General features: G+C 50.1%; 5 protein-coding genes across 5 annotated transcripts; 3 read left to right on the forward strand and 2 right to left on the reverse strand.

Moving 5' to 3' along the window:
• Positions 1–920: 920 nt before the first annotated feature.
• On the reverse strand, positions 921–2,440 carry CC77DRAFT_928449 (hypothetical protein; the record flags this gene model as incomplete). Its single annotated transcript, XM_018534054.1, has 2 exons — positions 921–1,985; positions 2,108–2,440. 2 exons carry the CDS (start codon positions 2,438–2,440, stop codon positions 921–923), a joined length of 1,398 nt encoding a protein of 465 aa, XP_018389400.1.
• Positions 2,441–2,982: 542 nt separating this feature from the next.
• On the reverse strand, positions 2,983–5,702 carry CC77DRAFT_1017602 (hypothetical protein). Its single transcript, XM_018524437.1, has 2 exons — positions 5,002–5,702; positions 2,983–4,947 (listed from the first exon to the last, which is right to left on the reverse strand). Exons 1-2 carry the CDS (start codon positions 5,430–5,432, stop codon positions 3,090–3,092), a joined length of 2,289 nt encoding a protein of 762 aa, XP_018389401.1. The 5' UTR covers positions 5,433–5,702; the 3' UTR covers positions 2,983–3,089.
• A 2,617-nt stretch (positions 5,703–8,319) lies between these two features.
• Positions 8,320–9,632, forward strand: CC77DRAFT_1017605 (DnaJ-domain-containing protein). Its single transcript, XM_018524438.1, has 2 exons — positions 8,320–9,195; positions 9,249–9,632. The coding sequence occupies exons 1-2, from the start codon at positions 8,726–8,728 to the stop codon at positions 9,544–9,546; spliced, it is 768 nt and encodes a 255-aa protein (XP_018389402.1). The 5' UTR covers positions 8,320–8,725; the 3' UTR covers positions 9,547–9,632.
• A 294-nt stretch (positions 9,633–9,926) lies between these two features.
• On the forward strand, positions 9,927–12,047 carry CC77DRAFT_1017606 (DUF791-domain-containing protein). Its single transcript, XM_018524439.1, has 4 exons — positions 9,927–10,574; positions 10,627–11,325; positions 11,380–11,727; positions 11,783–12,047. Exons 1-4 carry the CDS (start codon positions 10,328–10,330, stop codon positions 11,866–11,868), a joined length of 1,380 nt encoding a protein of 459 aa, XP_018389403.1. The 5' UTR covers positions 9,927–10,327; the 3' UTR covers positions 11,869–12,047.
• A 240-nt stretch (positions 12,048–12,287) lies between these two features.
• Positions 12,288–13,967, forward strand: CC77DRAFT_956875 (hypothetical protein). Its single transcript, XM_018535519.1, has 2 exons — positions 12,288–12,723; positions 12,776–13,967. Exons 1-2 carry the CDS (start codon positions 12,705–12,707, stop codon positions 13,837–13,839), a joined length of 1,083 nt encoding a protein of 360 aa, XP_018389404.1. The 5' UTR covers positions 12,288–12,704; the 3' UTR covers positions 13,840–13,967.
• The last annotated feature ends 748 nt before the right edge of the window (positions 13,968–14,715 follow it).

Below are 14,715 nucleotides of genomic sequence, written 5' to 3' on the forward strand. Positions count from 1 at the left end.
ACCAAGTGCCGAGGCTAGTCGTGGCCCCATTGATGTTCTAGTCAGCGAAACGGCGCAGCGCATAAGAGACGTCATCGATAGCTTCGAGCGTAAGTTTAACGAGCGCCACGGTGCCTGGCCGATCTCAGCGGGATGTTTCGAGTTCGGGCTGCAAGCGCAAACTTACAATCTTGTGCTTGTGCCTGACGGCTGAGGCCACGGGTGTCCAATCACAGTGCACACGACACGCAAACTTCACGTCGCAGCCGTTGCGCTTCCACCAACTACCATTGCTACTTACGCCTACCAGCCCGTGCAACATACTTTTGACACTGAGACAGAGATTGGCTTTCACCCGCCAAAGAAGAGAAAGTTAGACGACATGGCCAGAACTGCGAGAAACAATGGCGCGAACTACCCTCTTGCGATGTCGTAGCAGCAGACGACCTAACACGTAGTCTCCATCCCGTCAACAAAACTCGGCCCCGACGAACAAGACGGACCCGCACCAGAGGCTACACACCGCGAGATGCAGCCTGTCCCGCATTAAATTACGTGGGTAGAAAATCACGGAAAGGTCAGTGTAGACACATACGAGAAGCGGGAACAGATGTGACGACAGTCGTCAGCAGCCTTTCGCGACCGGTAGCACAAGAAGCGTGAGGTTTTCCGAAGCCAGATACTGCGAGAATCGAACTCTGGGCGATGTCACGGCGATCGAATGCATGCGCAAGCCAGGCCGTGAGAGATCCCGAAATTTTTGTTGTTTGAGTCCTCGTTACCCATAGTCCTTACACCAAAACCACAGAGTCAAGAGGGCGACGGCTCAGAGGCTGTTTGGAATGCTCTCACTACAGCAATTGGATACTTTTCAGGGCTGGCGGAAGTGGCATGATGAACGATATGGAGCATGCGAATTATGTGAATGTCCGTCGCCTTTTTTACCAGCCCCTCCATCTAACCCAGACATCCACCACCGTATCTCCATCTGATTCTGAGTCGACCACGAGATACCATCCGAATCCTGCACCAGCCACGCATGCATGGTTTGGCCAAACCATAACCCTATCACCAATCGTCAACTCGTTGCATTCGCTCCTATCGCCCTCCCATGTCAAGATACCGTGCTCTTGACTAATGCGTCCTACTATCCATCCCGTCTTATCTTCCCGCTCATCATATATGTGCTTGGCGGAGGCATTGCCCAGAGCAGGTGTAACTATGCCCCAACCTGGGTAGGACTTGCAAGGTTCACGACCCATCGCTAGAGAGCCAGCTGACACGAGGGCCTCGGGCTTTGACCGCTCGTTATACACACTCGTCACTTCGACCAACATTCTAATGCCGATGTTCGATTTAGCGAGAGGCTGGAAGGATGACGTGGCTGCGCTAGAAGTAGATGATGGTCTTGCATGTGTAGCGACTTGCTGGCAGTCTAGTACGGGGTATACCCCAGCATGTAGCTCAACGACATGGTCTTTCTGTAGTCGTCCAAGCACGTCGTGAAACTCCTGGACCTTGGGACTCGAACTTGATAGCATGTTCTGTGCTGCCGTCGCCGTGGGTGTCGCACCCACACTAAGCACCAATTTTCCGCTGAAGCTCTCTGGAACAGCCTTGATCGCTGTTTCCAAGCCCAGTAGCTCCTCAATTAAGCCATTTGCGGCATCATCTTCAGATGATCCACCATATGAATGTCCGAAATGCGAGTAGAAACCTTGCAGGAAACACCCGGATTTGGGTTCCTGACTCTTCTCAACTACTCTTTTGACGAGAGAAGAAAAGTTTGAGGAGGAAGTTTTGATGCCAGCACGTTCATAGCCAGTATCGATCTTGATAAAGACTCCCATCTCCACTTTGGTCTCAGAGGTGCTAAGTCGTTCGTGGAATTTAAGAAAAGCATTCTCGTTGTCGATGATTACGTTGATAGATCTGGGTTTCAGCTTCGAGGCCAGGGAAATGAGGCGTGGAATCCCAGATTGAGGCACGGGTACGCCATAGAGGACCTTGGAGGCGAGCGTTAGTTGCAAGTCTTTAGATAACGAATTACGAAAGCTGTTATGAAAGAAAACAAAGACACGAGTTATCATCGGGATGCACTCGAGAGAAAAAACATCTCAACACATACACTAGCCTCCCTCCCTTTCCCCTGCGCATCGCACAGCTCCGGCAACAAGTTCTCGGCCTCAGCAATCGTGCTAACGATAAAGTTCGCCGGACCACTTTCGCCGACTTGCATCTTTGATAGCTCAAGAGTCTTGTGGCTTTTGACGTGTGCACGAAACCCAACTTTGAGTTCCGCGCAGATGTTGAGCATGGCATCGCAATTGCGTCGTATGATAGCGCGGTCGAGGACGACGGCTGGAGTGGGTAGATCCTCTAGCCTTTTGCCCAGGTATTGTGAGAGGAGAGAGGCGCGCGTAGGAAGTGGGTAAGCCGACAAAGGGTTGATATCTGCCATCTTGGTGTACCGGTAGTCGTGAGTACTGGTGTTGTTGGTTGTTGGAGTAGTCACGGCTGTCAAGAAGCTGTAAGAATAGCTTTTAAACAAATCCTACAAATTGCGTCGCAAAAGACTTCCAGATCAGGTGCCGAGCTGTGAGTCACTCTCCAATCCTTGGACTTTAGATCTAGGTTCTTCTCTTTCCAAAGTTTGTCGTGTTGTCTCTTATCGGCCGTAGGCGTTATACGCGTTGGCCGTCGGACAAAGTATGTGCGATGCGGAACGGCCGCGCAGCTTTGCCGAACAGGATAATCACTTCGCAAGGCCGCGGATGTTCAATAGCTATGGTGTGTAGTAAGCTGGGGGTAATAAATTCTGCTATCGTCGCGATGCTACCTCAATGTGGAAGATATGCAATAAGCTGGGGGTAATAGTTTGCCGTTGGAGGTGGATCTACGGAGTTAGCATAGAGTGGGGTGTTGCATCGCGACGTCTTGTGTGGGTCCGACATGAGAAGCGCTGATACGTGACAACAAGCATGCTCGCATGAGGAATTGTATAGGTGTAATTGATAAAGAAGTATGAAGTGCCGAGATACAATCTAGTCTGTGTACCGAAACCGTCACAAAGTTTTTCACATGCAGCATGCAGACCGCCAAAGCGCATCTTAAGAGCCCGGCCCCGGCCACACACTGCTCAATCTCCTCCTTCGCCCAGCCATTGCACTTCCTGGACTAACACTCCTCGTTCCCATGCCCGTTGCCGCAAAACTATTCTCAAGTATAGCATCTTCAAGGTCATCTTCCTCTTCGATCCTCTGCACTATATCGGCTGGTGGCTCTTCTTCAAATACAGCCTGCAAATCGGCATGTGGACTCAACTGTTTCCAGCTCCTCCAAAATCCAATGTCCTGCAACCAAGTTGTTCGTTTTGAAGGCCCCGGACCATTGATGCTGAGTTGGCGCCGTGGCTTCCACAGGTAACGACGCTCGTAGTGGGAGATGGCAAGAAGGATAGGGAAGTTCAAGATTCGTATCGCTGAGACATTGATCTTGTGGAACCATCGTGGCGATAGGATGAATTTGAGAGGGAGTAAGATTATGAATGCGAGTAGATTGAAAGGTGGTCGATAGGCGAACAGGGAATCGGATTTTACACCTTCGAAAGTGAGCACCGCGCGACGGAACTGGATTTCTGCCGTCGCATCTGCGGCGATCTTGCTAAAAGTGTTGGACAAGATTGATACTAAGACTGTCAAGAACAGGGTGTTACCCAGGAAGGCGTAGATGACCATTAGGGTAGGACCGAGAATCTCATGGAAACCAGGAGCTTCATCAATTCCAGTGCCGTCCAGACCGAACCAGATCCAAAGCATCCATTTTGAGATGGTGATCGAGTTTGGTGAGTCTTCGTAGCCGACTGCTGGATTGCTGATACTCAGCCATTTGAGCGCTAACAAGAAGCCACCGAAACACCATACAGCGATTAGACTGAGGGCTGTGAACTCCTTCACCATTGCTCTTAGGGCGATGAACAACATGTTCTCCGGCATAAGGTTGAATGCAATGCGTGGGAATAGGATTGGCGACGCGACAGCCAGAACGTCGAGAGCTTGTCTGCCCGTCTCGTCTTGCCCCATCATCCACCCATGACATCGCATGCCAAGGTATATAAGGAAAATGCCGGCAAATGTGACATCCAAGAAGGCCCAGAGCTCCTGCGTATGCACTTCCCAGCCATGCTCAAGACAGGATGTAAGCTCATCGAGCACCCAACCGCTACCGTACAGTAAGAATGTAATTTCAGCACCAGTCAGAAAATGGTCTTTGCGCATAGTCATGCACCAGCAGTAGAGTGCGAGTAGTGTGATGAACTGTACTACTTCGATGATGTTGCGTGTTCTGGGTACCATAAGACGGTACTGGTTTAGTGTCGGCGCCTTCCGTGGATCGTAGAGGGAAATGGGCTTGTGCTTGTAATGATCTGGTATGATATCCATGTATACAGTGGGGGTATACACGATACGCCCGCGATATATAGCATCGATAACTTTTTGGCTCGCAGAACCAGCTAACAATACCTTACTCTCGGAGACGATAGCCACCTCCAGCGCTGTTAGCTTGCCCTCATAATCCCCCTGGCCCTGGTACTCTGAACTATGACGCGGCGGACAGCGTTCATCTGGCGCACCCTGAAAAGGCTGGAAAGGAGCTACCATAATTTGCGCCAGAAGTAAGAGGCCAGCCTTGCCTGTAGACTCTTCATCGTGGCGTCGCAGCACTTTCATAGCAACCAGCTCGCAAAGATTCGCGCGCGTTAGGTCAACGGTTTGATGATGTTGCTGAAACTGTTGCTCTCGAAGGAACTGCATGCGATTGACAAGCAGACAGTACACGATGGATATATCTTCTTCGTCGTAGAGGCGATCCACTAATGGCTTTACGATGAGCACGTTCATGCGAGGCTCTCGGAGCTGGTCCACGGTGTACGGGTCTTCAATTACTGCCAGGACAAGGCGTCGTATCCTAAGATATGATTAATATCAAACTCAGGCTCCTTACCTGCCGCAATACACATACCTGTGGATATTGAAGTAAGTCTTCTTGTTATTGTTCAGATCGGGCGCACTAGCAGTTCTCTCAAGCATTGGCTCGCCTTGACCGTTGAAGCATCCGTCGGCGCCAGCGTAGTCTTCCTCAGGGAGCAATGTCTCCTGTTCCTCTCTACTCTTTGCGGATCTCAATGCATCGCTCAGCGTTCTCTGGTTTTCCATCATATGAGGGCGCTTCAAGTACTTTCTAAACTCGATGTGCCTTGACGGCTTTCGTTGTGGTGAGGGCCTGCGCGCAGTAGGTGAGACATCCTCGCCGCCATTGCTAGAGGGTGCGACAGCACTATCATTACTGTCGTGACTTTTGGTGGGATTTGGGTTGAACGGTGGTCGAGTAAAGGTACCGTAGGCGGGACTGCCACTTCTGTTCCAGTCTGGGCTTGACGTCGGGCCTGACATGTGAGGCTGCTGCCAGCCTTAGGTAACAGTAACAGAAGGAGTCCAGTAAGCTGCACAGGGTTGAGCTTGAGCGGGTCTTTTCCAAGGCTGAACGGGACGAAAGTGGATAAGCCTGAGGTCCGTAGAAGCTTGGATAGCAAAAGCTGCTACGATTCTATCGAACTCCAATGCCCTTCACGCGTCGCAAAAAATAGGTACCAAGTCTACTCAGCGACAATGTATAAGTAGTCTTGTCACAACTGATGTCTTTTCGTGGATGCTGATAAGGTGGGAAAAAGGAAGCATGGACCGCTGCACCGATTGAAGGGTCGGCAAGTGAGGTTTCACGCTAACGCTATTCGGTGTAGATCTTCATGATCATCTGCGACGTCACTCTGTGACACTATCTCGAAGCTGCCAATTCTCACAACAACGTGCTTGGATAGAACCAGTTTGGTCCTTATACAATGATACTCATATGATTTGATAGTGTCAACACAAGGACGCACCATAATACAAGTGAAGATTGAAGGTCTGTTGCTTTGTAGTCGCACACGTGAGCCACTTGCCGAGTTAGGCCATGATTGCGGGATTAACCTCCGCAACAAACAAAGAGGAGACGTCGTATCGCAGAAACTACCGGTGAGAAAAATGAGGCTGAGAAGGAGATAGCTGAGGCAATCTTTACTCATTTAGTTGGCGAATTTGTACTCGTGGCCGACTGGATAGGTTGACATACACAAGCTGCATCTTGAAGCGGAGTCTTTGAGATACGTGCCTCAATACACTCCAATCCTCTACTGAGAAGTACATTACATGTACTACCTAGCCAACCAGGGCATGTTAACCCCCACTGCTATCTACCTGTTGTTCTCGGAGGTCTCTCAATCGGACCGAATCAATTCTGTGGCGCCTACATTGAAGCTCAGCGGTGCTTGAGACCTTTCCTTCCACCAGGCCTAGTAGCAATGTCAGCTGTGTTTTGATCATTTGACTCTCACTATCACTTACCCCGTGGACTTCATTGTGGTCGTTTCAGGCTCCTTCAACTCGATAAATTCCCGCGGGTTCAATGTTCGGGAAAGATACTTTGGAAGGTCACGGCGGGCTAAAACACCAATCAAAACATCTTTCATGAATTCTGTGTTGTACTGCTCTTCCTACGAAATGCAATCACCGTTGGGCAAAGTCAATATAGTATGCTGTGAGAAATCTGCGCAAGGGATTGGTAAGCTGACGAAAGCGATAGATGCTCTTCATCACGTCGCTCTCAAGGTGTAACCCACGCCGTCTGGTTACTCGTGATGGAACAGTTCCAGGATGACGCAGAAAACAGTTTTCAACGAAGTCGAATCTTCTGATTGTTCGCAGAGTATGTAGAGGACAATCAACCAATGATGTCGGGATTTGATGACACTTGACATGGATGAAGTGCCATCAGGTGAATACTGTAGGTCAGGAACATTGCCAGTCTGAAGGACTGTAACATAGTCCTTGATAATGCCTGGCTGTTCAGCCGTCAAATCCACCGTATCGCTATGTATTCGCTTGTAGTGAAGCGCTATTCTTGGGGATCGCTTGAACAGAATATCTTTGTGTACTTGTATGCGCGTAGTATCAAGAAGATGTGGTTCGCGAATAGTAAAGTGATCTTTCCGGCAGTTAAACTAGAGGGTCGATGTTAGATAGGGAAAATGATTCGGGAAGTGGAGTAATACTTCTCCACCATATCTCAAAATTCCAGAAACTCTTTTAGCACTCGTGCTATGGCGAGACGGGTCATTCTTTGCTTGTATCTGGCCAAGAAGTTTTGTAAACTATCAAGGAGGGCGGTCAAAACCAGGGTCCACCGTTGATTACCTAGATTCGTGACGTCCCAGTGGCACACGGAGCGTTCTCTTACCAGGATACGTCATTCGTATTCTTCATTTACAAACACCGGCCACCATGTTCTAAAGAGCTGAGTATACAGATTTATCGTTACACCGCACTCATCCTTATAAGGACTTGATGCTGAAGTATTTCCTTCACGCAAGCTGATCGTACCTTTTTACATGATGGTAGCAAATGAACAACTGGTGAAGCAAGGGATAAGTTGAACTATGCTGGGTACAAGACGAGGATGACCATGGGATAGACCAGCGGCAACGAGGACTTGGAATGAAGAGTAAACGTGGTTCCCAATTGATGCGTTTGATGCTGTGAGATTGAGAACCCTGTTTGCACGATGGTTCAAGGTGGAGCCCGCGTTATGAGAAGTATTGTTGGAGTTGATGACATGCCTTCATCATTCCCAGCTTGACGTGAATATCTGAATGAGGCTCGCTCGGTCGTCGGGCTGGCCTACGAATGAGGTGTCATTATGCTCATACCTAGTACAGTTTCCCGTTTTGTTCTCTGCCACCTCCGCCTTCCCCAAGTTCAAGTCTGTAGCACCCAATAGATCATGCGTCACCAACTAAGACATGTGATCCAACCCGAAAGGCTTTCGTCTCATGCACCATCATTGATACTGATCGTGTCCACAACGAAAGCAATATTTCGGTCAGTGTTCCGCAGTTCGTGCATTCTTTCAGCCCGCATTGCTACGCCAACAAAGAGCGGAAAATGTATCGCGTGGTCGCGCCACATATGATAACTACTCCGATCACGTTATCTGGCTCAGGCAAACGACCTTTTTCCCTACTGGAGGCGCGATGATGGAACAAGCTTACCAGCAATAGTGTAGCACGCGGCAAAAGATGGACACTGCGCAATATCCATGCTGACGCAAATAAGATTCTGCAAGATATCTTAAGTATGTCACAACGGTCTATGTGGCGTGGACCCTTGGAGCGTCGGCATCACATGACTCCGCGACATCGTGACAAAAGAACCGATTTGTTCGCCCAAAATACCATTGTCTCACCTAAGGCAATGCCTACACACGGAGCTCTTCCCCGCCTTTGAATCGCGCCATTATTTCGAACAGTCATTGCCTGTACAACCAGCATGACCCACATTTTACGTGATAACAGCCGCGGAACCAATGGAATCGTCGAAATTCGCTCGCCGGTACTCTCAGTCCTGTACACCTGGCGTGCCTGTCAGAAAGAGAGGCGTGATGATTTGTATCGTTGGTGCCTGACAGGCATCTATCCTTACTGAGATAAGCGAACGGAAACGGTTATCTTTGCAGGAGATAGATTGGGTCTACTCAAGGTTACACTCCTTCTCTTTGACTAGATTCGGAAGTACTCGCAATCACTCACAGCCCATCCTTCACTGTGATCGACATCTTGATTCCTTCGCTGCTCTTCCAAACTTGTGCAGCCATGCCCTCTGATTCTTTCAAGGACTACTATGCTGATCTCGGGCTCGAACTTGGGGCTTCGGCTGGAGCCATTAGGAAGGCGTTCCAGGATCTTGCTAAGAAACACCATCCAGACAAATCAGGTATAGCAGACGCCACGGTCTTCCGCCGCGTCCGCGAAGCTTTTGAGAAGCTTTCAGATCCAGAGTATCGTGCTCAATACGATCGCTCCTACTGGCGCAGGAAGTTTCAGACCGACGACATTCCGACTGAGGAAGAGAACCGCAGTGCAGGCGAAGAAAACTTTGGTGACACACGTAATACAAGTCATGGCGCTGAGACTCAAGAAGCCCGTAGCGCAAGTCCACCGCCTGTCAAGCCGCAACGCAAGCCCAACGAGCCAAGTTGGCAGTACTTCTTGGGCAAGGCCTATACCACATGGCAGAAGGAGGAGGCCGCTTACCGTGTGAGACACCCTGAAGTGTACGAGAGGTATGTAGGCCTGTTTGCTTCGTACCTGATATATCTACTAAAGCCTTTCCTAGTCCGCTCAGCAGTGACCCACCTACTCCCAAGCCTGGAGGTATGGCACATGGCATGGTCGTTCTGATGTCTCACCCCTGCGTCCAACAGAGCTGCATCTACAAGAGCACAGCGTGGCGCCTTCAGACCGGCGGCGGAGACCATTGCGTATTCTGCATGGCCGTTCACACCGGGGGTAGGAGATGTCCTGGCTGTGAGGTGCTGGCATGTAAGGTTTGTCTCGAGAAGGTTCGCGCATTGGAACGGAGCCCTTTTGAAGGATTGAGATCGAAGGCGCAGTACTGCTCGTCCGGTGGTTGAAGTGGAAGGTGGGCTCGTATGCAAGATGGGTCGTGATGGCAATCTTTAAGGGAATGTCAGATAGGATTAGAGATAGCAAGATGTGCAGGGAATCAATGCACAAGACGTTATATATATATATATGATGCATGATCTCTGAGTATGCTTCCGACGCTTCAACTTCAGCATCAATATCGTTGTGACAGCGCAAATATGCAAAGCCGATTTTACTGATGGTGGTTGTGAGCAGTTATCGTCATAGCTGAGTTTCACGCGGCAGCTCCGCCGTCGGTTGTTCCTGCCTGCTGCCGCCCCTGACGGTGCATTGACCCCGCACATCCAAGACCTGGGCACGGGCTTGCATCATTGTCGCGCTCCAGCGTCCCACATTTTAGAAACGCCGTGGTGTGTTACTCCACTTATGGACGCGCAATCCGTCCAAGCCTATCGTCAGCCCGTACCGCGAGGATGACCCCATGTATGGTACCTAGTCTTGTGCCGCTCCGCAGGCCTTCATTGGGATCAGCTTGTCCGGGTGCACGAGGCGGACGATCTATTTGCAACCGCTGCAAGTTAGCATACCGTGTTCGTATCTCCTGGTCTGGGAATGTTGGCGGCGTTAGCACGGGACAACAGCATTCCAATCCATTCACCGGACCCTTCCGGAACTAGTGCCATTTACAACCTCTTCACACATTGAGACCTTGGACTTCTACATTCCTCCGTGTTTGCTGGACATACACTTTACAACAACCGACCAACGCCTTTCGCTCATTTTCAACAACATTAGTCCACATTCAACATGGACCTTTACCGAGCTACATTCGCTGGATCGCTGCTGCTCAATGCACTCGCATTCTACCAGTCGCACCGCTCACGCAAGGCGGCTGTCGTAGAGACAGCGACTACAGACAAGAAGGATGAACACGAGCATTTAGAGCCTGATTTGGAGGGCCTAAGCAAGTTGAAGAAGCGCTTCTTTCCTATTTATTTGCTGGTCAACGCTGCAGACTGGCTGCAAGGACCATATATCTATCCTATCTACAAAGGTGCACTCGACCGATCTTTATATTGGAAGTTGGAATGCTAACAAAAGTATAGATGAAAAGGGTCTTCCAGAAGAAACAGTCGCGTTCCTGTTTCTCATAGGCTTCATCTCCGCCGGAATCTCTGCGTCTTTCGTAGGCACTCTAGCAGACCGATACGGGCGTAAGACAGCATGCTTGGGATACTGCGCCCTCTACTCCCTATCATGCGCCACGCTCTTGTCCGACAACATCTACGTTCTCTTCTTCGGTCGCATCCTCGGTGGTGTGTGCGGAACTGTTCTTTGGAGCGTCTTCGAAAGTTGGATGGTGGCTGAGTTCAATCAGCTCATGCTTCCGGACGGCGAACCCCATCTGAGCGCGATATTCAGCACGATGACTACTTCAAACACATGTGTGGCTATCGGTGCGGGTATCTTCGCAGAGTGGGCGGTTAGAATGACAGGCACGGCAAAGACACCCTTCATGGCTTCTATTGGCTGCTTGAGTCTGTCTTTCCTTGCTATCTCAAAGTACTGGGGAGAGAATTATGGGACGAGCAGCCGCAGAGCTTCAGAGACTGAAGGGCTGCTCCAGCAAGAGGAAGCTACCCCAGCTCCGCCAGCCACGTCTGCTCTCCGAACGATTTTGCGCGATCGCAACATCATGATGCTTGCATTGGTATCGGGCTTCTTCGAGGGGTCTCTTTTTCTGTTCATCTTCTTCAAATTCCCAGCGTTGAAGCTCAGCCATAAACTGGCGGGCTCAACTGACGGTAAGCAATACTCCAACCAACTGAAGCCGGGTTCACAGAGCTAACATCTACCAGAACTTCCGTTTGGTCTCATTTTCGCCATCTTGATGTGTTCTATGATGTTTGGTTCCCTCCTTTACAAACACCTCTCCACATCCGCAACACCTGTGTCGGCGCAAAAGATGCTTACAGGCATCCTCGCAGTTTCATCCGCGTGCTTCTTTGTTCCTGGCCACTTCCGCGACGAGCGCCTCACATTGTGGTGCTTTTGCATTTTTGAGTTGTGCTGCGGAGTTTACTATCCTGCAATGGGCTCGCTGAAGAGCAAGCTCGTTGAGGATGGCTCAAGAGCCAGCATTTACGGCATTCTTCGAATTCCGTTGAATGTTTTTGTTGTGCTTGCTCTGAGCACTACGAAAGAAGGTAAGCACTAGTATTTTGTCTAGATCCGAGGACCAAGAACTAACTATCAGCCCAGGCGAAGCGCATCGCGATACGGTGTTTACCACCTGCAGTCTGCTTTTGGTGGCGGCTGCAATAGTCGTTCACAAGACACTATCGTGATCTCATTACTATCCACTTTCCTATTTAGTCTATTTGCATGGCGCTAAGGATAAACATAACCTCGGGGAAATATGTTGTATAATCATCATCAACAAGCCTCCCGTAAAGCGGAGCAACACCCAAGATAGACACATCGCGAAATAGCGATTTACACAAACAATACCCACATTTCCTTTCGTAGAAGACAGATCCTATGACATCATGCATTGCGACGCGATTTTGGAAGGCACGTCCTGAAACACGCGCCTTGTTCAGGAGAGCGTCGAGACAAAGACACGGCCGAAACAAGACTTGATGATCAACGGCCCACATGTGCCCCGCCGCTTCATCGTACGTTGTGCGGCTAATGAACTTCCCCGTCATCCACTAGTCGCTCCCTCGCTCTCAATGGTGCGAAGATAGCGGCATGCGGCTTGAGCGGGGTTTCGTATGATCGAGGCAGCACGGGTCCTTGGACGTTCTTGCTCCCTCAACGCTAAATCTGTAACGGGGCATTACCTGATGTTTGGTTGTGATAAGCGCTCGGCAGATGTACACGTAACACTGTTGGTCGTTCCGCTGTTGTCGTTTCGCACGTCCTTGGCACGTTCTAAAGGACCGACATCACGCAGCCGGACTAGGGGCGGAGTCGTTTGAGGGTTTACATGTCGCGTTTGTCTTCCGATAATTTGAATTCATTCTTGTTTCCTCCTCCCTTCACCCTGCTTTCTCTTTTTTTGTACGCTTGACGCGATCGTTACCTCCACCGATTCAACTCGGAGGTTATACATCACGGTCTTTCCTCGACTCGACTCAACTCTCCCACTATCTACAACGTCACTCTTTCACCCACCACGATGTTTCGGTCTTTCGGTGGTACGTTCGATCAAATCAGTTCTGATTGTAAACTTGCTTACAAGTGTCCCAGCCCGTATATTCGCAGGAGTATTCGTGGTCGTTTTCCTCATCGTCATTTTCCACAACGAAGAATCCGCTGGCACGGCTCTACTTCCTTATCTCCCTGTCCTCCCATCAACAGGCTCTTCGCAATCCTCCTCGATACTCCAAGCATGGATAAAAGACCGATCTGCGCTGTCAGAAAAGTCATGGAAAAAGAGCGTTGAACTCCGCGATCAGATGGCGAAGCAGCATCCGGACAATCCGAAGATTCCATTCTTCCCAATGGACTTCTTAAAATACCCATTCACAATCTGGGACTTCTTCCCAGCGACATGGACATGCCCTCATGACATCCAACGTGTTGGCCGACTCGGTGACGGAGGAAAGTGGGTCTGCGGAATGAACATCTATGAGAGTCTTCCTGCCCCCAAGTCCGCGTCTGCGACCATCGGATCACAGGAGCCCCTATCGAACGCACAAGAAGGTCTCGTCATGTACAGCTTCGGTATCAACGGTGAATCCTCTTTCGAAGCCGAAATGCTCGAACGTATTCCTAGCGCCCGTATCTGGGGCTACGACTTCTCGGTCGATGCCTGGGGCCCGCAAATCGCAGAGAAGCATCGCCATCGAACATTCTTCAAGAAGGTCGGACTAGGCAAGGAGGATAAGCATGACTCGGAACCGCCATTCTGGACTCTACCCAGTTTGATGAAGCAGAATAACCACACCTACATCGATATTCTGAAAATCGATATCGAAGGCAGTGAATACGACGCTTTAGACACAATGATGAACGCTTTCGACAACATGAAAACAGCATCTGGAAAGTCCGTCCTGCCTATTGGTCAGGTTATGATCGAACTCCACCTCGGCGACGGAATCAACACCGAAAATGCGAACGCCGGCGGTAATGTAGACTTTGGGCGGTTTAGAACTTGGTGGGAGAGGCTGGAACGCATGGGCATGCGACCCGTGTGGATGGAGATCAATCTCTTTGCCGTCACTTTGGGAAAGAGCAAGGCGAACCCAAGGTGTACGGAGTATGTTTGGGTCAATGCCAAGGATCAGAGAAGTGTCCTTTGGAATGTATAGATAGCATCTGGTCTGAAGATCAGCGGCGTTTGGGGCCTCGAAGTGGCATTTTTGAAAATTTCAGGTACAACCCAATCATATTTTTCCTATTTGTGACAACACCAGTCGTTGAGGTACGTGAAGCTGGGATATCGTCACTTTCCCAAATCCCAGAGTACTGGAAGTTGGCATGTGCCGCATGATGTCAGATTGAGGCTTGACTGAATACGATCTAGCGTTCAATGTTACGCCCCCTCTATCCATCTCAGGGAGCTGCACTTGACCAAGCATCCGTTCCGCAACCATTCAACAAGACTGAAGAAGACGCAAACCATCGATCAAACAACGATCCGCTCCTTGTGGGGCTTCCAAGGTCGGTAAGCCTTCTCTCAAACCTACTACCGACGCCTCACATCCTGCGCCTTGCTCGGGCAACTAGCGTTTCGGCCGCCGAACACCGTCCGCGTTACACAAACAGCCTCGCAATCTACATCAGTGTCCAGGCGTTTTGTCCAGATGCTTTGCTGCCGACCCTGTAGAGACTGCGATTATGCGGATCCGCTACAGGTGGTCCAGAGCCGGTTCTCATATTAAGGAGATCGCAATCTTAAGGATGAGGTTTGTTGGCTGAAACTTACAGTAAGCTGCAATTAGATTTCCCCACGATTCGCTATCCCATCTTGGTCGCGTGCATCGATGCCAGGGTCCAATATCCAAAGAGCGACCGTTGGTAAGCCCTAGAAGCCTAGAAGCGTATGTTCTCCTGTGTATCTCAACCGTCAACGCAAGCTCGCGTTGATGATGGTATCCTGGATTACCGTGCATCGTGCTACCTAGACTCTGACGACTGATCCGAAACCAACGCCAAGCGCCGAGACATTGGCAGCCTTCGCTTCT

The sequence above is a fragment of the Alternaria alternata genome (assembly GCF_001642055.1).
Source record: "Alternaria alternata strain SRC1lrK2f unplaced genomic scaffold CC77scaffold_4, whole genome shotgun sequence".
In the NCBI taxonomy this organism is placed as follows: domain Eukaryota; kingdom Fungi; phylum Ascomycota; class Dothideomycetes; order Pleosporales; family Pleosporaceae; genus Alternaria; species Alternaria alternata.

What these genes read in the sequence shown, in the direction of transcription:
- CC77DRAFT_1017606 (XM_018524439.1), top strand. Translation starts at nt 10,328, where the DNA reads ATGGACCTTTACCGAGCTACATTCGCTGGATCGCTGCTGCTCAATGCA. An exon ending in ACTGGCGGGCTCAACTGACG is followed by an intron (nt 11,326 to 11,379) that starts GTAAGCAATACT and finishes AACATCTACCAG; the next exon opens with AACTTCCGTTTGGTCTCATT. An exon ending in TCTGAGCACTACGAAAGAAG is followed by an intron (nt 11,728 to 11,782) that starts GTAAGCACTAGT and finishes CTATCAGCCCAG; the next exon opens with GCGAAGCGCATCGCGATACG.
- CC77DRAFT_1017602 (XM_018524437.1), bottom strand. Translation starts at nt 5,432, where the DNA reads ATGTCAGGCCCGACGTCAAGCCCAGACTGGAACAGAAGTGGCAGTCCC. An exon ending in ACTTACTTCAATATCCACAG is followed by an intron (nt 4,948 to 5,001) that starts GTATGTGTATTG and finishes ATCATATCTTAG; the next exon opens with GATACGACGCCTTGTCCTGG.
- CC77DRAFT_1017605 (XM_018524438.1), top strand. Translation starts at nt 8,726, where the DNA reads ATGCCCTCTGATTCTTTCAAGGACTACTATGCTGATCTCGGGCTCGAA. An exon ending in CACCCTGAAGTGTACGAGAG is followed by an intron (nt 9,196 to 9,248) that starts GTATGTAGGCCT and finishes AGCCTTTCCTAG; the next exon opens with TCCGCTCAGCAGTGACCCAC.